The 21,312-nt window shown below is 41.9% G+C and overlaps 1 protein-coding gene across 1 annotated transcript in view; it reads right to left on the bottom strand.

Annotated features, from left to right (window-relative positions):
* Window positions 1-21,312, bottom strand: part of LOC121882371 (protein eva-1 homolog C) — a 75,368-nt gene that overhangs the window by 40,040 nt on the left and 14,016 nt on the right. The window contains exons 2-5 of the mRNA XM_042390589.1: window positions 14,090-14,313; window positions 12,436-12,559; window positions 9,755-9,907; window positions 379-522 (exon numbers count right to left, since the gene is read on the bottom strand). Coding sequence (XP_042246523.1) covers window positions 379-522; window positions 9,755-9,907; window positions 12,436-12,559; window positions 14,090-14,313 — 645 coding nt within the window. The remainder of the gene's footprint in view (window positions 1-378; window positions 523-9,754; window positions 9,908-12,435; window positions 12,560-14,089; window positions 14,314-21,312) is intronic.

The following is a 21,312-nucleotide window of genomic DNA, read 5'->3' as shown; positions in this document are numbered from 1 at the left end:
TTCCTTAATGCACTCCTTTAATTCCACTTCAAAGGTAAAAGAGAAGTCCTTCAAATTATTAATAACAGTATCCAAGACATAATTTCTCCACAGGGGGAGCCATAATACAGTTTAGTGGCCAAAAGACTGAACTGGTATAGAGATCCATGTCGTAAGGCTCTTTGCACAAAGTGTGCAAGCAGCAGCAACAACAGTAATCAATCATCAGTCATTCCTTTAAAAAACTTATACTCAGAGTAAAATAAAGTCCATCTAAGAGCTTCTTCTTCTTCTTCAATAAAGAGCTAAATCATAGACAGGACTGAAGTCAAACTGATCAGTGAGTGAACACCACCCTCCAGTGGCAGGAGCCCTTAGTAAAAGTGCATTGGGACTCACCACAGGTGTAGATGACACTGAGGTACTTCCTGGTGCCAGAGTAGCAGGGATCTCCAAAGTCTCTGGTGGAGGCTCGAACGAGACAAGACTTCTTGCCCTGACAGTGGGTGGTGAGAATCTGCAGAGCCACAGGCGATTGGCAGTCTGACAGATAGACGGAGAGGGGAGAAATTATTTAATGATTATTAGACAACCAGACTGATGCAAAATAATAATAAAAAAGAAGACCCTTTACCTAATTACATAAATGAATAATTTAAAAAGAGGGGACATTGTTACTTTTTTCTTAGTTATTTCCTTCAAATAAGAAAAAACTCCCCCCAAAAACAACAAAACTTTAAAAAAAAAAAAAAAAAATGGAAGAAACCGCAGGAAAAGCAACTGAGTAGTTATCTCTCTTCCAGGACAGACAGATATGCAGATATGCAGTAGATGTTATCTGCACAGAGTAGATAGTGGATGTTTCCTAAATATTTCCTAGAAAGGAAATAATGTGTGACTGTAGTTTTTTTTGGAAGGTTTCGGTAAAGACTATTTAAATCCAAAGTAAAGTTTACGACTCAGTAGACGTCTGCTCAGCTGAATGTGGAAAACTGTAAGAATTTCTGTGCAGTTATAAATTATAGACAAACATCTAACACAATAAATATAGAGAAGAAAATTTCTCCAAAAATGACTTTGGTTTTAATTAATTTCTGATATTTTTCCCAGTCATTAAGATTTATATTTAAGCAGTTTTTTCAAGGACATCTTTCAGGAATTTATAAACTCTTCCTTACTAGAAATAAAAGCATGCTCTCTGTTCTCCCAGCACTTCACTAGAACGGATTTGCATTTTCCTTAAGTCTTTCTTAAATACTCAAATACATGCATTGATAATTACTGTGTGTACTGTTTCTCTTTTTGATTGTACCTACTCTTTCCAATAGTTACTACCAGATGAAATAGTCCTTTCTTATGATATATTATTAAGAAATACCAGGGCCCAAATAAAGCAATATTAGGATGAAACATTAAACAAAGATATAATCTTGGTGCTCTACTAACAACTGCTTCCATTTATAGTTCATTTACCAACAAGACAGAGTTATAACCTCCTAGTTATAAGTTGTATATCACTGCTGTCATCCACTACAGTGTGAAATATCTCTCATCAAATCAGAATTATTGGAGACAAATAGTGTTAAAGCACAAACAGATGACAAGCCTACATTAACTGCATATTCTCATTAAAGATATATTCTATGTTCATACTGTTTATCAGTCTCTTGCTACCTTGCCATGGAGTGTTTGATGGACAAGTAGCTCTTCAGACACAAAAGGCTACATGAGTCTCTGTCAGCTACAACAGAGAGGGACACACACACACACACACACACACACGTACCTGCGCACACACTTTCTGGAGACAGTAAAGGGACTTCTCAAACACACACACTCATTCCCGTCAAGGCTCTCTAAGCTCCCATGGAGGAGCCTCTGTCCACATAGACCCACACAGAAACCTTACTGGGGCCTCACATTGTCTAGCGGATACCTGATCCAACATGTGTGTATGTGTGTGTGTGAGTGTTTGTATATGGACACCAGACAGAGTGATGGATGTGGCTCTCATACATCATCGCTAAGCACCCGCCAGCTCATCCAGACCCCTCTCCTCTGCTCTCATCCTCTGGGGAGCACGGACGGACAGATGAGGCTCTTCTCTTTCCTCTTTCTGCTCCCACTTCCTTCCTCTCTCACATTCATAACGACACTACAGAAGATGATATGCTGACCTGCTGTACCCCCACACTTTCGAAGGAACTTTAAGGAAATCATAAAAAAAGTTTTACATGCCTACTGTTTAACAAATGTGCATTTAAAGACAGGCCAGACAGGCAGTAACTGGCTGAAATATATCAATATTCAGATCATAAAATGTTGGATGTTGATGTGACGAACGCAGGGTTGCATGTCAATGGTTACAGCAATTTAGCTAAAAAATGTGATCATGATTTATTATGTTTTCAATTTATTTATTGAGTTAAATCAACATTTCAAAGGTTTGGCGTTAAAACATCCCAGAGCAAAAAGGTCAAAGGTTCAACCATACTGCAAATTCATTATGTGAAGCAAATACTTCACATTCTCTGGAAACAAATACTGAGAAATGGAAATGCACTGAATTGTGCAATCCTAGTGAAATCAACAGTCTTTGTCCTGCCTCATGAACTTCAGTGACACCACAGACAGAGGTGTGAGGAGCAGCAATAAAGAAGAACCTCCTGCTGAGTCTTGTGGGAATGCGGATGGGCCTGGGTTCCACATGGATGCCTCCCAGGCCCCCATGGTCCATCTAACCCCTAAAAACAACACAAGGAGATGAGCCTTTGAAAGTGGACACTGGGCTCTCGCACCGTCTGCCCTGGTGGGCCCCAAAGAGAGAGACAGAGAGAGAGAGAGATCAGAAAAAAAGGTAGAGAGAACAGGTTGGCTAAGGCTCGGCTCACACGTCAACAGCCCACAACAAATTATGGCACAGGTCAAAGGGTAAATGTCCCAGTCAGGAAGTGAAAGAGGGCAATCTAGTGGTCATGCATAGTGTCAACATTGGGAATTCTTTGACTCTGCGATCCTACCTTATTGGATTATCAAAAGAGAGTCGCACTTTATTCCCTGCTACTGATTGTGTTTGTAGAAAATCTTACCTATAAAACAGACTATGTGTAGTAAGCTTCTGGAGAATGTGAACCTGAATCACTGTCTGTAAATGTGGACGTGGTTCCAAGGGGCAACCGGACACTCCCCAGACGGAGCCGACACACTGGAATTCCCAACAAGGACGCAGTGAGGTGGACGCCTGTGAGAACCAGTGAGTGAAACTGGATAACCAGTCAGACACCTAAAAGGTTAGACACTTCCCACACAACACATGCAGATTCACTGATGGCGACTTGATCAGGAAAATTCACAACCTGCTTCATCTGCAGTTTTAAAAGGAAAAAAAAGACACTCTTAAAATGAATGATTGTGTTGAAGAGTGATATTGTGATATCGCTGGCAACATTATGCCTTTTGGGGAAAACAAAATGCCATGGTGCTTTGTCTCAGAGGAACTAATTAGCTGCTTATAGCTGCTCTTTTACAGTAGTACACTCTCCCCATACAGTTAAACCTCTCTTCTTGCTTGTTGGGTGCAGTCGAAAAATGTCTAAAACAAGCCTGCATCAGTTTAAAGGAATAAAAACATATTTTAATATATATTATATGTAAGAATGTCAAATATACAGTATGTCACAGTCAAATATATTTGACATGTGTGCTTGATATCAATATTATGAGAATGAATGAATGTTTATACAAGTTTGATTTAAAAAAAAAATAGATGCATTTGTGTTAAGATGGCATTTACAGTGTCTATATCAGAAAGTAAATATAATGACTTAAATGCCAAAGTGAATCTACCAGACAGCGTGAAAAACAAGACTGAATATCACTTGAGAATTGCCTGCAGAGCTGCATCCTGAGGACTGATATAGCAGCATTTTCTGAAACCAAGAAATCCATGATGTTCTTGTCAGATATGCCATACAAACTGATGAAATGTCAGTGTATAGGCCTTGTATTCTGAAATATGTACATAATGATATAACTGCCTATACAAAATACATATTTGAAGTTACACTAAAAGCCAGTAAATTTCATTAATTCCCCTATTTTTTATCATTAACTTTGTCACAATGACTACTATGCTGTACTGCTGAATCTGTGTATGTATGTACCTGTGTCTATGTACAGATGCTGCAGCCCTGATGTGCTTTCATTTACTCTCCCTCTCTCTCTCTTTTTTCCTTCCCAGAGGGCTCGTTTGAGCCGGTGTGCCACGCTGAAAACTTTCCTCTGTGACAAGGCAGTCCACTGACAGACAGGCCCCCATTAGCTGGAGCTTTGATTCCCTGGCTGGGTGATTAGTTGAACAGGGGGCCCACAGAGGAACGGGTGGGGCTGGACTGGGCTGGTGGGGCTTCATAGATTGATAGAGACTTACAGAGACAAGAGGATTGTATGCTGGTTCTCCATGCTTATATGAGCACACACACGCACACTTACACACACACACACACACACACACACACAGAGGGGAACAGGCATGAATAACCCCAGTTACCTCAGACCTTTACCCCCAACCACCTCGAACCCTGCGGACCCACCCTCTACCCTCCACACACCCAGCAAGGACAGGACTATGATTCAGAAGAGAAGGTCTAGAGTCAAGAGACGCAGTGACTGAGGAAAAGGGAGGCGTTTCCTGGACAAACACACACTTATTCTCCCCATGTCGTGACTGATCACAGAGGGAAACAGAGCCCGAGGTCAGATACAGAGAGCTGCACAGGATAAGCTCTGGTGAGACAGAAACATAAAATGTTAAGGAATCATAAGTTTTAGTGTGTTTGTTTCTCTTTGTTGCCCGCATTAGGACTATATGTTGATATGTTGCCCAATACCAGCAGCACCTCCATATGGCTCAGCCCTTTTTGTCACATAAGTCATCCACCATACATCTAACTTTCTGCTTGCTTGAAACCAACATCAGCAAATAGCTCCTGTGTGTTGTGATAGCTGACTTGAAGTTTCACTTGTCACATGTTAAGACTAATTTAGGATGAGTGTGTTGTGGGTGCAGTAAAGAAATCTGCTGGTGGATTCAATGACTGTCAGACAAATTTATAGGTCAGCTCTTGTGTCTTCCATTAAAAACACACACACACGCACACACAACACTTTCCCAGAAAATTTCTCACAGCAGTGTTCCATAATAATCCTCCAGGTTTTCCACCCACGCACAGCTTTCCTGGAATTTCAGACCTGACAATGGGCGGACAAACTTGTCAAAAGTACTTGTCTCCTCTTCTACTCTGACCCACCCTCTCTGCGTATCATTTGATAGGGAGGCTTAAGTCATTGTTGTAGTATTAAAAAGTCTTTGTATTGCAGAAAAGCTGACACACATTCAGATGCCGTGAGGGGGCGAAAGGACCTGCACACGCCAAGTGCTTTCTGTAAATGTCATTAATGGATCAAGACCACTCACACACACACACACATTTACAGTAAATAATCTATTCACCTCACCAGGATCATGTTTTACTGCAACACAGTGGATTCAAATATTACTGAGGTTTAATGGTTTGATGATATTTCAAATAATCGTACAGTATATTTTTTATTTTCAGTCTTCAAATGTTCAGCAGAACACACACATACACACACACACACACAGACACAGATAAATGCACACGTGCACACACTTCAGCTGTGTTTGTAAGTTGATAGCAGGTTATTCTTCAAGTCAGAGTCAGCACCACATACAAAAATAGTCCACCCTGTGCATGTGTGTTATCACTAGCAACATGTTATTTCATATATTCAAACACCACATCTAAATTCCAATCAGTGGTGACCCTTTGCCCTAAACCTTGCATGAACCTGTTATCATGGAAAACACATGCAGGGACAAAGATTTGGTGGGGATGTTGTCTTTGAGAAGGGAAAACAGTGGCCCCCGAGAGCTCACTGATTGAAATATGTCACCTACTGCTACATAAAGAGGCCTTCAGCTAAACTAAACTTACTCCTCCAGCGCAGGTTGAAACACACCGAACTGTACAATTTATCTAATCTGCAATGTTCAAAACAACACCGACATCCTGTTACTTATCTGCTCTGTGCGCATCAAAGTGGACGAGGCATGCAGATAGAGTTACAGTGGAGCTATCACCCTAACAACTGGAACAGACTTCCAAAAGCCAAGTGTTAAATTTGAACTGCAGCTGTGCGTGCTCGGCTTTTAAAAGGCTACTATAATCATCTGTGAAACCAAGTGGTCCGTGCTTACAGTTTGAAACATCTTGCTGTGGGCCTCGTCTGAAGCACATACTCAAAAGAGAAAGTGCAGTGGCCTTCAAAAAAAAAAAAAAAAAAGGGAAAAAAAAAAGCAGTCTGAGACCTTGCATGCCAAGCATGGGGGGCTATTTGGATGTCAAGAGGTGTGTGTGATGGTAATGGGGCAGATGAGAGAGGAGGGCTGAGACTGGCCCCTTTGCTTTGAGGATCCTCCATCACAGCTAAGACCTGTCCAACTCCACCACTCCCACCCCACCCCAAAACCAAGGAACAAACGAGATCAAAGAGGTCCTACATTTGTGAGCACATGCCTGTGTATGCACTTGTTTTTTGTCTGTTATACCTTTCCTTTTGGATTCAGCAAGCAACCAGCTCACTACAGCTCTCCATGGCAGTAAAAAGACAGTAAATTTCACAAGCTAAATATGGTTTGTAGACTAGAAAAGCACCTTCAGAAGATGGAGGCAAACTGGAGGCTGGTGTTGAATTGCAACCGTGGTGTAAGGATAAAATAGAAACAGAACATGTACAGGAGTTGTTTTTTATAAAACAGGGTACAAGAAAATTCCCTGCTGCTGTTCACTGTCATGTCTTTCTATCCGACACAGTGCGCAGCTCACCTGGGCAGGTGCAGCCAGCTGTGTGAGTTCAGGCGTTGATCTCACACCTCAGGCAGCGGTGAGCTTGCCAGGGCGCTGCGGTTTAGGAGATTACTTTAACCTACCTTGTTGGCACATTTAAACACACGTTTAAAGAGACATAAAATCAAAATAGGTACAAAACAAACTTGCGCATAATGCGACTGGCAACTCCGAGATTATTCAGACACAAAGAGCCACAAACACACGCGCGCTGACACATGCGCAAGGCACCGCACCACCTCGGATTTGAGGGCAAAGAGAGGAGGAAAAACGTTTAAAGATAATTAACGGTGTGTGTCTGAGCTGTCAATCATGACACCCTCACTTCCTGCTCCTGGTGACACGTGAGCCACATCAAAGACAGGGATGACAGGGGAAATCCCACTAGGGCACTGCTAGACAGTCTGGGACAGCCTGAGGAGGTGTTTGTGTGTGGTTGGAGTGTGTGTGTGGGTGTGTGTGTGTGAAAGAGAGAGAAAGCATACTGTATAATGGGTGAACAAGAACAACAAGGTGTTTGTGTGCATCTGTGTGTATAGTTGATGTAAACACACATATGGTTAACATGTGATTTGACAGTAACCACCATGTCTCCTCTGCTCTGATATGGCCTTTGTGCAATTGTAACATAAGAGTCCATTTTCCATCAATGCTGAGAGAACTCGGCTACTGTATTTAATCCTGAGTCTGAAACCAGATATCAGGCCAACCCTGTCTCACCGCTACACCTACCTGCATGCAGAGGACTGACGCTCGCTGAGGTTGCTTCAAAGCAGCCCTCAATGCTCATATCGAGCACAATAACACACACACACACACACAATGCTATTCTTTATATCTGTCTCTGATTACTCGGTGACTGATGCCGGTGTCAGCCTTTCGACCCCGTCCTGACACTTCTATCATAAAGAGGTTAACACGCACAGGCGTGCACACACACACTTCAGGGCATGTCTTTAGCATTGTTTGAATTGTGAATCATGAGGAATGATATTTAGTCTTCATTTGCAGCTTCATACAGGCTGTTTCTAGCACACACACACACACACGCATCAGTTATCTTACACCTGCTCGGGCTACTTATTTACAGGCGCAAACCTCAAGTGTCCATTTCCTTCTATATATTAAGGAAACAAAAGCATCGCAGACTAAAAGAGAAATAAATGAGCTGTCCAGCAAAGAGGCGGAGGCCACCACGGTAGCTATGGTTATACTAATACTTGTCATGGATCCAAGCTTAGAGTCATTAACATTCCCCTAAACAAGAGCGAGGGTACATCTGGATATCCCATGCGCTCACACATGCACATACACACACATACATACTTGGAGGGAACTCAATACTGTCCCTTTTCTACAGGCCAAACTCTGAGCTTTGGATGACAGAGACATCTGATCTACATTCCACCCCAATTCCCCTGGCAATGTGTGTGTGCATGTTTGTGTGTGTCTATCTGAGCTTGAGTGGTGGTTTTATATATCTCAACATGCTTTCAGAACAAGATGAATAAATGGTAAATGGTGAATTTGTACCTAAAAGTTAAATTATTAATCAGCGGAAGAGTGTGAACAGTTTTGAATGGCTGATGTCAAAGATGGGTGTGGCAGGCTAGTGTGGAGCCTACTGGGCGAAAAATACGTAAACTATTAAATATCCCAAACCACAACAACATGTCAGGGCAATATCACCCACGTTTGAAAGAATAATGAAAAAGAGCTTCAGCAGGAATTATGAGCCGGCCAGCGTTTGTAGTTCTCTTTGTGGTTTTGAGGTGTCCTGACGTGTAAAACTCACCAATAAAAATGAGTCATCTGCTTGATGCATAATGACACCTGGCATGTCTTGGCAAGAGAACAAATCAAAGCCCACAGTGACCTGAGATTCCACTCTCACTTATCATTAATATGTATAAGAGCATTAGCAGGGCAAGGAGATTCATTTAAATATCATGCAAACCCAAGCATTTGTATTCTCGGCTTGTGTCTTCATGTTAGAAATCTCATTCCTCTCCAGCCTGACCCCAAAACTGATGCTATGAATAAAGTGAATGATAATGTCAAACAGTACTGATGTTAATATGATTATGACCCCTAGCCCACCTCCTCTAGTGGATGATCACTAAATAAGATCACTACAAAACAGCATCCTAGGACTTGATAGTATACGGTGTCTGAGTTGTACCAGGTATTTGCAAATCCATCACTAAGTTTGTGTGTTAAGTCCGGACTAAGTTATGTTACTAAGTTATTAACTTTGTTTAGGTGTTTTTAGCTACAACACAACTACTACTACTACTACTACTACTAACGAGCAAAATAGTAAATCACTAGTTTGCTAGTAGTAACTCAAGTTGCACCATTAAAATTAAGAAATATCTTCACTACTAAACACTTCAGTAATCTGTAAATCTGCCTGGAATCATTTGCAGTGTTGTCCATTGAAAAAAAGTCTTTGTAGTAACATAAATTGTAACATAGCTGCCAAAAATAGTACAATATGAAATAACCGATTATGCTAACCTTACTGACTGTATTTAGGAGTGTAAGTGTGAAGTCAGATATGTGACTATACTAACTATATAAGCTCTGTTGGTTAGTTACACAACAGTTATACTTGGCAGTTGAAAATATTTGGTGACAGTTATCTCTACATAACAACTCATTTGTGTGTTGGAACCCATTTTAATTTAGTGATGTATAAACCTCCACTTAGTTCAAACGTTACTTATAATGAGGAAGTTTAAATGTATAAAGAACTGGTACAACCGGTTCGTGGGTCCTTTCGTAAAAATGTAGCTTCCTCAGCAGTCTTACTACCTTGGTGTGAGAGTATGAAGGTGCCTCACCTACTGACGGAGCTCTCCTGTAGTGCAGGGGACACTCCAGGGTGCCCTGTTGAGTTCGGCCAAACATGGCGGAGTAAACAGCGATCTGCATACCCCGTTTGCAGCTCAGCCTCATCCTCTCCTCCTCACAGACCACCTTACTCTTATACTCGTCTGGAGAGAGGGAGAGAAAGAGGATACAAAGGGTTACAACTGACATTAATACATGTTTGGACTAAGTTGTGATTTTAAGATCTGGAATAAATGAGAACAAAATCTGGAATTAATTAGGCAGTTTTGAAACAATAACTATTTCGCTTAGAATGAAAACATTAGCTTTCTCCTTGCAACTGGATCCCTGAGAAACAATACTACGAATTGGGTCATATTTTTGTACCATCATTTACGTGAGAAAGCATTCAGAAACACAGGTTGTAAACCACTTGATTTGACCATAAAACCAAATATGAGTCCACCTGAAATGTCAATAATCACACCTCATTGCACAAGAAAACCATGTAGGTCAAGTTTGTCTGACCTGGAGTTTGTTTAAAACCTGCCTGATCTTCTGATTGCTCATGTGTTTCTTGCCCCCTTGGACTTGTATCTAATAAAGTCCCAGCATTTCCATATCTTAACAGTTATTATTACTGATATGAATGATGGCTAAATCTATGAAACAAAGATCCAAGTAGTAATACACTGAGCATATCCTGCTTGCTTCAAACGGTACATTTTTAGTTGATGTGTAATTTTGTCATCTTTTAATCATATAAAACATCTGTTGAGCAGCTCTTAATAAGCTCTGAAAACAGAGACCTGACAAAAGGCTCCACTGAGTGTAAACACACAGAGGTAGAGTTCCTCAGTGGACATGTAGAGCCATGCAAAGGCATTCCTCACACACATCCAGCCACAGTGACCTGTGACAGCCAGAGCAGCTCCACTGGCCAGCAAATAAAAACACAACGGCAGCCGTTTCTACATCTATGTGGGGAGTGGAACAGGAATGTAGAAAGAGAGGAGAGCAGAGAAAAGGGGCAGGGACGGTTTGTTATATCTCTTGGTGACGGATTCACTCTTGTTCTCTCTCATTCCCTCCCTTTCTCCTTCGCTTCCTCTATCCTCCATCCACCTCTCTTTTCAGAGGCAGTGACACCTGCCCGTTGCACCTCACTAACACCCCATGCGGCCTTTCTCTCTTCCCTTGAGAAGTCATTGGTTAAGTGACAGTGAACAAAGAGCTGTTGATTGGCCCCGGGGTCCGGTGGAGAAAGAAAAAGTGGGGAGGGCAGGGGGATCAGTGGATTAATGCCCACTTCTGGTCACTCTAGTGTGAACTGTTGCACAGCTCAGTGCGGCTCGGCTCAGCACAGCACTGAGCCATGAATGAAGAGTAGAATCTGGGTGGGATTACTGCACTGTTTTGGCTCCCCTCCGGAGTGATACTCTTAGCTTCCTGGCTCACAGAGAGAGGGATAAAGGGAGAGGCACGCAAAGAGTTTTTTTTCCTTTAAACAGCGCCATGAAGACAGCAGAGAATTTAGAGATTCAAACAGATACTCTTAATTCACTGTAGAATTTATGGTGGGGTCATACAATTGGAGAATTTGGTTAAACAGGAAATAAAGTGAAATACTTGTGTTGGTTTTATAAGATAAGGGTGGCAATCTTCTATATTTTTCTTATTGTAAACAAATCCTGTGAAAGGGTTAGGGTTAGAAAACCAATACGGAATTGAGCGTACTAAAGCATTTTTATAGCCAGAGCCTGATACTGCTTATTCCATTGTGTCACATAGATCTCTCTGATGTTGTCCAAAAACTATTGAAGGGGATGTATCATGAGCGTTTCCAGGTCTATATTTATATTCTGGAATATATACTGGTATATCTCTGTGTGATTTACAGTTCAAAAAAATTTGAAAAAACCATTTATCTCATACTGGCCCTTTATGCAGCCCCTCAGTTCAGCCTCTGTCTGAAACAGGCTGTTTTAGCTTCTGTCTCTTTAAGCCGCTCCTTCCAATGGGTCCACTCTGGTAAACAAATAATAGTAGTAGAATTTAAATTCTTTTTCTTGTTCTTTACTCGAAATGGAAACTTCTCAAATACATTCGTACATGTTCGAGCCCAAATCTGATCCGAAATATGCTAATAAGTGGACAATGCAAACAACCCATGGAAGAACCTTAGCAACAAAGACTACAGAATGGACAGCTGTTTGTGGGCATGGGCAGAAAATCTGATGTCATCACGAGGAGGAAGCAGAAGTAACATTGCAAACACAGCATTCAGGGCAGGCTGAAGCCTGAGCTTTTGACTTATAGGGAGCATTTTTACATATGTTCACCTTAGATTTTGGACCTTTGACCATGTTTAATGCGGACATCAGACATCATTAGAGTATAAAAATACCAGAAGATTACAAAAAGCATATGTCAAATGTGCACCAAATATTTAGCTGAAAATAGTCCCCAACAAATGCATGCTATCCTCGTTTGAGTAATGTTTGTTAAAAAACTATAAAATAAACCTACATATTAGTGACCAATTTATAAAGATTGCAAATGAAGTGACCCCGCCTTTGGTGTACATCTGACTGAGTGTGGAGATGTGTGAGAAAAGTGAGAGAATGGTCCCAGCACAGAGAGGGACAGAAATGTGTGTCACTGTCAGGATACAAGGCGATGAGGGACTTACTAGGTCTGCATTTGTACCGGACAATGAGGTATTTACTGCTGCCAGGACACTGGTCTGTCCCAAACACGCGGCTGTTGACAAGGACTTGACAGCTCCTTCTGTCTTGGCACTCGTCCAGCATTTTCTACAGAGGGAAGAGTGACAGAGAGCGGGTGAAGACCAAAAAGAGGTTTAGAGGGAGAACAATAAGCCAACGATGGTGAGACCAGCAGCAGGCAAACCTAAAACCACTTCAAACAGGCTGCTTATAACCATGGGAATATGGAGGAGAGGAGCAGGTAAAAGAAAAAAAAAAGAGAATGGGAGAAAGCTCTACTCTACTCATTTCCTGGCATCCTTTAGCTTCTCTAGTTTCATCATCTTTTAGCCTGCTGTAACCCAGGTGAGCACATTCCAACACACTACATTCTCCCTTAGCGAATTCCCACTCGCTAAGAGGAATGCCTGAATGGATACCGTTCAGAGCCTTGCCCGAATTTCACATTAAAAGAGAAGCATTAGATAGAATAGGTTGTGGTATGCAGCACAGGGAGTTGTGGTTGGTGCAGTACTGAGGGGGAAAATAAGGGAAATGATCTGTATATTTCCCCCTAAAACAAAACAAAAACAGAGGGCCTTCACTATGTGTGATTAATGTAATGTGATGAAAAGACAAAATCAAAGAGTGAAATTATCCTATTAACAAGATGTCTGTGTATCTGTCATCCAAAAACAATTAAAAACGCATAAATTAGCAACACAGTTACACTGGGTGGCACGTTCATTCATCACCACAAATGTGGTAAAGTATTGAGAGATGGACTTACATATTCTGCTGTTTTTCTCTGTTGTTATTCTATATCTTTGTCAGTACAGTCAGTACCTTTGTAGATGTAAGAAAAATTTCTCAAAAAAAAAAGCAGATTAATCGTTGCCCTATGGGATACCCTTAAAATAATAATTTTATATGGAGATATTTATACTGTTACTCCAACAAACCAAGGGGGGATGAACAGGTGGTAAAAGAAGATTCTTCAGGGTTGTACCAATGTGGATGGTGCAGCAGTCAGTCATTCTCTCACTTCAACACAATGCACTCTCTGTGTCTGTGCATTCATGGCTGTCCTGTCTATTATGGAAACGGAGGGTGTCCAACGCTAGAAGGCAGGGGCACTAAGAATAAACCAAACAACTGAATGAATGCTGAACAGGATGTGTTTGTGTGTGTTTGTGTTGGTGTTGCAAAGCGGGCCTTCTAGTCCAGCCGCATCCCAATTTAGGAGAGGATGCTAAGGCAAAGACCCCATGAAATCGCTTTGTGTCATGGGAACATACAAGACTGCTTCCTCTTTAGAGAGTGTAATTTGCCGGAAAACATCCTCACAAAGCATTACATAATCAGTGGTCCTCCGCATTTTAACCCTTGGCCAATTTTACCATTTTACGGGACACTTTCTCTCAGGAGGATTTGCAGCTCAAAAGAGGGGCTGTGTATGTGTAGGAGGAGTGGCGGAATGCCAAGATGAGATCCAGGTCTGAGACAAATGGCAGACACTGGGGAGGACTGTGAACTGTAAGGAGGCTTAGGAAAACTCTAATCTTGGCAACTAGCTACTTAAAAAAAACACTTACGAAAAGTAACTAAAATGGAATTGGGTATCAGAAATGTATTTACCTGTAGTGCAGTGGACACAGAACAATATCGGTCATCCTCCTGAGCGTTATACGAACTTAGGAGGGCCTGGTAGGTCTGAGGGCACTGCTGGGGGTCGGAGGCACCTCTCCTTCCATAGAAAGCTGATTGGACGGTGATGGTGGTGCGGGGCGGGCAGCGAACAGACAGGAAGTCTCCGTCACAGGCCTGCTCGGTGTAGTTCCTCAACACTTTGGACAAGTAACCTGTGAGACAAGATACCAAAGAGGCTGTTACCGTGAGACAGTTTGACCGTCTCTGAATGCACAAAACATTGAGGAATGCTTAATAATGAGGTGTAGCCATTTAGAATAATTTGCGTCATAACTGTGTGCAGTATAAACATTTTTACACTTGCAAAAAATGAGTAAATACACTCCATATAGTTTCATTAACCTGGACTGGAACCAATGAGGAATACAATTCTTATTAACCAGATTAAAGCTAATATGCTACCACTGTTTTCCCAGTTTCATGCTACTTTGACGGTAGCATGCTGCAGTTTCCACCACTGTTTTGTATAATATTGGAGCGTTTCCGTGGACGTTTGCTAGTGCTGCATGTCAGCAAGCCTCAATAGATGACTGCTTACAGAAGGTAAAGCTTTAGCTTATATAGCTTTTAGCGTCAACCCTCTAGTCATGGCTGTGGAACAGACTCTTGTGGTTGATATTAAAAAATGCCTGCCAAAGACGTCTTTTAAAGCCAAACCACTTTTGATACAAGGATACAATGCATTACAGTCACAGGACTTACATTTTCCACATATCTGCCACAAAATGTGTCACTTTTCAGGCTGAAATTTTTATTAGCATGTTACTACACTTGCTTATAACTATGTTTACTTGCACCAGACAACCAGCTGGTATTAGCACTGTGAACAGAGCCATTACATAAACCATCTAATGGAACAAGCACAGAGTGAACTTTCATTTAACCTTGGAGGCTGCTTCAAATGAAATAAAAGCTCTTATTCTTTTAAAACACTGAAGTCTCTCAGTGAGCTCTACTATCCCATTAAGAGTCTTTGAGAGCTGCCAGTCAGCCTGTCAGTCACACAGGAGAACTGAACCCATCACAAAGCCACCATTAACATTCCAGCCTGTGAGGAGGAAAACGCAGATAAAGGAGAGAGCTGATCCCCTGGCCACCATCATATAATGTCTTTCTGGACTTATCTGGACCATTTAGTTGCTGGGTCAGGGTGATACAAAAGACGTTTCATCACAAGTATTTTGCTGGAACTCAACTTTTCCAATTGCTTCCTTGTTAATTCAAAAATGTGTCTCAGCTTTATCGGTGTTAAATTCATACTGTGACAGTGTTTGTAAAGTCATGTAGTAAAAAATGCTACAAAGCTCTACCTTTTAAACCACTGAAAACAACCTCCAAAATGAGTTTAAGCTTCCTGCTTAAGTGCTCTGCAAACACATTTACAAAGAGTCAACACACGCGCACGCTCACACACACTCACAAAGTGGACACAGTGTGATTCAATTACCTTTATTTGGTTAGTGTTTGGTTGGGAGGAGGAAATAACATTGAAACGGTGTTCTCTCACACACATGCTCACGCACAAAACACACACATTGTCCCCTTATCACCATGGCCACAGTTAAAAGGAGGAAGGGAAACAAGAGACATTCTCAGGCTTGGAAAGGTCAGCCTCACTCTAAATAGAAATGGTTATTAAACCACCATTGCTCAAAGCGCTCACAGTAATAGGTTTCCACCTGTGGCTGAGTTGTGAAAATGGAAAACAGGTGCACATGCAATACTATTTTAAGTTAATTATGAGTGTTATTTAGAGATGATTTGCATGCCAATTCAAATGCTGAGGAACGGGAGCTGGAAAGCAACCAAAGCAGCTCTATTTTTACATTACCACTCAGATTTATACACAAATTCTTAATAACATCACTACCTACAATACCTGTATTTATTTCTGCTATTAGTTCTATCAGAGTTACCTTGTAACACTTATATAACTGGCTAAATTGTGGGCTGCAGTAAAAGCAGTTTCACTTAGCGTGTGTGTCTCTGTGATCCTATTTAACCTGAACATTTTGATTAAGAAGCTGTTTGGCATATTTCCCCTTTTCTAAAGCTTTGTGCAATTAAGAAACTGTTCTTATGGCGTCACTGTTGCAATTTTATTTTTTTCTAATTGTGCAGGTTAATAGTTTCTCTCCACAGTAATCTCCCGTTCACACACACAGGTCTGGTTTGCCTGCCACATTCCACAGAGGGTGAGAGGGAACTTGGCATTCCCCCTGGCAGCGAGACCACACACACACACACACGCATACAAAAACATCAACACAAACAACGTGGTAGGAACAAGCCCTTGCTGCTCGCTCTTGAAGCCAGGGTGTGTGGTGGTGGTGTAACAGTATCACATTATTAGGGCTGGTTCTTGGCAAGGCGCCAGCACCATGAGAGACCACGAGTTTGTGCAGCCCTCCAGTTAGCCAAGTCTTGGGTACAGCAGGGGAACCATGGAAACGAGGCGAGGGTGAAACAGAGAGGACTGAAGATAGATGATTGAAACTGCGCAGGCCACTTGGAAGAGGAGCTTCTTGAGAGGTGGACGGGAGGTCATAAACAAGTAGAGAGTAGAGAAGGATCCTTGAGCAATACTGTGAGCGCCACAAACACACCGATACACCTTCCTCCACCCTACAAACTGTTGGTAAAAGGCAAACAGATTATCTCACACAAACCCTCAGGTGCTTTCTAAAGAATCCATTTCTCCATTTCGCCAACCCACCCTCCTCCCACACACTCTCTCTCTCTCTCTCTCTCTCTCTCTCTCCTCGTCAGGATCGTCACTATTGTTCCCCTCACGCTACCTGTTGACTGAAGTCTCCTTTCGAGGCCAACAAATCAGGCGGGGTTAAGGCACCTGTGTAAACCGCCCAGCCAATGACAGGTGTCCCTCAGAGGCAGAAGGCTGAACAATGCTGAAGGAACACCCAGGCGTCTCTTCTCTCCGTTTCTTTTCATGTGGGGCCAGACTCCTTCCTTAACTAGCTCCCTGCCCTTTCCCTTAACAAAGCGGCACACTATTATGTCTGCTGGTTTGTTTACTCAGCCATTTAAAGACAGGAGGTTGCGGTCGAGATGCTGTTCGTGTACAAACAGCCTGGATTGAAAGGCGCGTAAGGTCCATTTAATCTGTGCACAAGCAGCAAAGGGATTTCTTATAAACATAGATGCAGACAATTGCACCTGCTTTTTGTATGTCTCACCTTGTCACATGATGTGACTTAAGCTGTCAGTGTCCACCTTTCAGTCATATGTAGGCTTTCAGCTAATCATGAGAGCAAGAAATCAGAGGCCCTTGTAATTATTAGCTCCTCATTTGCAGTCATGTGGTGACCCTAAAATCTGACCCAGCGATGCAGGGGGTCAGGTATGATGGAGATTAGTGACGGGCCACTGTGTTGTGTCAACATGACACAGAAAGGGGTCTGCTGGAGAAGGATTTCCTCCCTGGGAATCACTGATTAGATAAGACCTTGTTGCAGGTCACATACCAATGCTAATTTACAGCACAGTTTGAGTGATTATGCTTAGAAATGTTTATCCATTACTACTTAATACAGAGAAAAAAAAACCTATATAAAGAGCTCTCTCCACTATATTTTACCTGTCTTTCCTTTCAGATCAAATTGGGAGAAAGCTCTAACTAATTCTCCTCATGGTCCTCTAAGCTCAGGTGTTCAATGTCAGCTCGGAATGAGTACAACAGGTATTTCTGACATGAACTGAGGGCAGGTTGGAGGAGGAGAAAGGAGAGGGCAGTGAGAGTGTTTTGACTCCAGAGGCAGTTCAGGGCTTTCCCCTGATTTTGAAAGATGCCGCCTCCTCCTATTGGCCGGGCCTTGAGAATGAACAATACCCTGCCACTGCTACATGAAGTATTACTGATGTGTCATAATAGTGCAGGCTCAATGCTGCTGATTATGCAGTTGCTGTCTAATTTAACTCACTTTTTATGTTGCTTGAGGAGTAATGTTTGCAAAGCCTCTTGCATCGGGCAAGAATGTATAATATTGCAGAATATTAGAAGATTATAGCTTAGCTTAATGCCACAAAAGTGCTTGTTTATACCGAAGTTTAGAGATATTCAAAAGTCTCTATGAATGAGAGTCAAAAGTGTAATCTCTTTAAATAGATCATGTACATATAATAAAGGTATATCAGTATGAACACCTCAAAACGCATTCCATATAAACTAAGTAGCCAAGATGCTCTTGAAAGTTACAAAATCAAAGGCTGTATATTGCGTTTCATCTTGGTACATTAGGTATTTAGGCATTTACAGCTTCATGACTTTATTGGTGTTATTTTAAGCAAATTATAGCCATCAAACCATCAAATGTTCAAAGATGCAGAGCTGCAGGCCTGCTGTCGGAGAAGGAATTCCCTTTAAGTGGTGATTACTGGGAAGAGCGGAGGTTTCCCCTCAAAGACACAGGCCACGCTCTGGAAGCACTCTAGAGAAGGCTGGGCCCTCGATAAAGTGTGGTGGAGATGAAGAAGGGAAGACGATGAAAAGCAGAGATGGGTGACAGAGAAAAGAGAGGTAGATGAAGACATACTGAGCACAAAGAGCAACCTGCTAAAGAATCAAATGTTTTGTTGATTCTTAAAAAAACTTTGAGAGGGGTGGTGGTTTTAAGTGAAGGAGGGTTAGAAATAGGCAGCATACCGGTCATGAGAATAGAGCAGATCTTTTACAAGCGAAGCCACTGCTTACAGGATGTGGCAGCAAAGGTCCGCGGGCCAGAGCTGGTGGCTTTAGGTCCTGTAGTAATTACTTTTCTCCACAGACCACAGAGGCGGCACAAGGGCCCGGAGCACAACGTGACATACAGATAAAACAACCCAGCCCCCTGGTTCTAAATCACATGTGGTCAAAACTCTGAGCTCACCTTTTGATACATGAGCTGAATGAGACAGGTTGATGAGGTGCGCTGGCATCAAATGAGACCTCAAACATGAGGTGAAATAAGAGCCAAAGTTCACACGGACGCCACAAAGTGCACACCGCTACACAATGGACATCAAAAGAGAGCTACGGACAACTGATGCTGTAAACATGCCACAGTAAAGTCCTCACTGCTAAAGCATCCTGATTTCAATCTAAAAAGCGCATTCCTAAAATACATTGCATTCCTCTTCTTACAATACTCTTGCCACAATAGTCACGTTTTGGATTAGCCTACTTTTTTATTAATCACACTACGGCACAGAGAAAGAGCACATACATTCTTTTTTAGAGCCTAAGCAGGTAAATTTGACATAAGTCACAGCAGGATTACCTTTAAAACTACTCAAGCACTGTAAATGGGTAGCTGAGTTCTTTCAAGTGCTGCAGTAAGCGTTGAGTGAAACCATCTAAGATTGTATTCGTGAATCTGAAGAAACATGCACAAGCTTGCTATTCCGGAGTAGAGCTTGCAACTATTTGACGGACTGTGTGAAGATTTGAGGATCCATCATTGCTTGGGCTTACATCAACAAATACTGTACATACTGTATACCAAAAACGTCTTATACCTTCGGCTATAAATGTCAGTGTACACAGTTAAAATGGAGTAAGAACAAATTGTTGAAGTTATTTACTAGCTTAGCAGTTGTGGCTGATTATTTTATGTTGTGAGTCATGGTGAGCCACAGTACAAGTAGCAAAATGTGGGAGGTAGAGGCTGCATTGTATTGACAGCAGTAATGGGTGACACGTGATGGCTGAGTGAGGTGCAACCTTCCTAGAATACTTACTGAACATGTTAACATACTGTACACACAGTTACTGAATGGTTGGGGGGTTGTCAGCTGAGGGGGCTTATTCACATGAGGTTGGTCCTCTGGATTTAACCGCAGCATTGGTTTTGCTCTCTAACTTCACACTAAAAAAAAAAACAAAAACCCATTCAGGACCGTGACCTTAACAACACAACTTCAAATCCTATTCCTGAATACCCTCACCAACTCCACAGGAGATAAACCCACCATGCATTTCACACTTTGCTATCAGACTTCACTTAAGACTGCTCAAACAACAGCTGTGGGGGTTGGCAGAGATGATCAGAGATCTGTAATGCTAACTTACTGACTTAAGAACGGCTTACCAAGAGTAGGAAAAAAGATGAGGGCTCTTCTAATATACTTATATTAAATGTATTTTCTTATGACATTCATCTCTGGGTGTGTTTGTGTGTGTTTCTTTCAGCCAATAGGAGTGAAACTGAAAAACCTGTGCAAATTCACATTGGCAAAACCATGCACATGGGCCATCCAGGTGCATGCGAGCTGCATATTTATTCTCACTTTTTTCAGACTGTCATCAGCAGAGGCAGCCAGATATGACAACTGACAACAAGTTCAAGTGTTTGGATTTGGTTCACTGATGCACTAAATTTCTGTGGTTAGGAATCCAGAGGAGGCAGAAGATGAGGGCATGTTAACATGTTTATCCCTTTTTTTTCCAAATTACTTCATAGGCTTTCCTCATGGTGTGCATCAATATCCTCAGGTGATGGTCTCTTTAATTTGAATGGAAGAGTTGCTAACATACCACACTTCCTCCCCGCCCCCCCCACCAGCAGACAGAGACCGGAGCCCGAGCAGCTGAAGTCATTAAAACCGGAGACACAAACACAAACACTGTGCTTGCCCAGTTCTTTCCATCTCCCTGAGATGGCTTATCTTTCTAACACCTACACACACTACACACAAACATGCACACCACAGACAAACAAACGCACATGAGGTATGCAGAGGCACACAAACTTCAACCTGCTGGACATGAACAACATACTGCTACACCCATCCCTTCCCCCAGCTTTTCCTGTACACAGCTTATTTATTTGTTTGTACTTATGAATCCAGTAGCAACAGGCTTACAAAGGGCTGTGTGTGTTAGATACAGAAGGTTTCAAATGGGCGAAACTATAAATAACTATTTTCAATATACCAAAAGTAAAGGGAAGAATGAAAAGATAGAGTCTGATGTTGGTAGATTTGCAAATACACCAATGTAATGAAAAGGAAAGATCGTTGAATGTCTTAGCCTCCAGCAAAAACTTAAATGCTCCTTAGTAGAGATTTTCCAAGTCTCTGAACCTCTGCTTGAGGGATGAACACCATTTTTACAAAATAAAATGTTCCCACATTTGGTGTTTTGATGATGCTGG

The sequence above is a fragment of the Thunnus maccoyii genome, chromosome 17 (genome assembly GCF_910596095.1).
Source record: "Thunnus maccoyii chromosome 17, fThuMac1.1, whole genome shotgun sequence".
NCBI lineage: Eukaryota > Metazoa > Chordata > Actinopteri > Scombriformes > Scombridae > Thunnus > Thunnus maccoyii.
The sequence above is the reverse complement of the archived record's forward strand: the minus strand, read 5'-3'. Positions and strand labels throughout refer to the sequence as shown.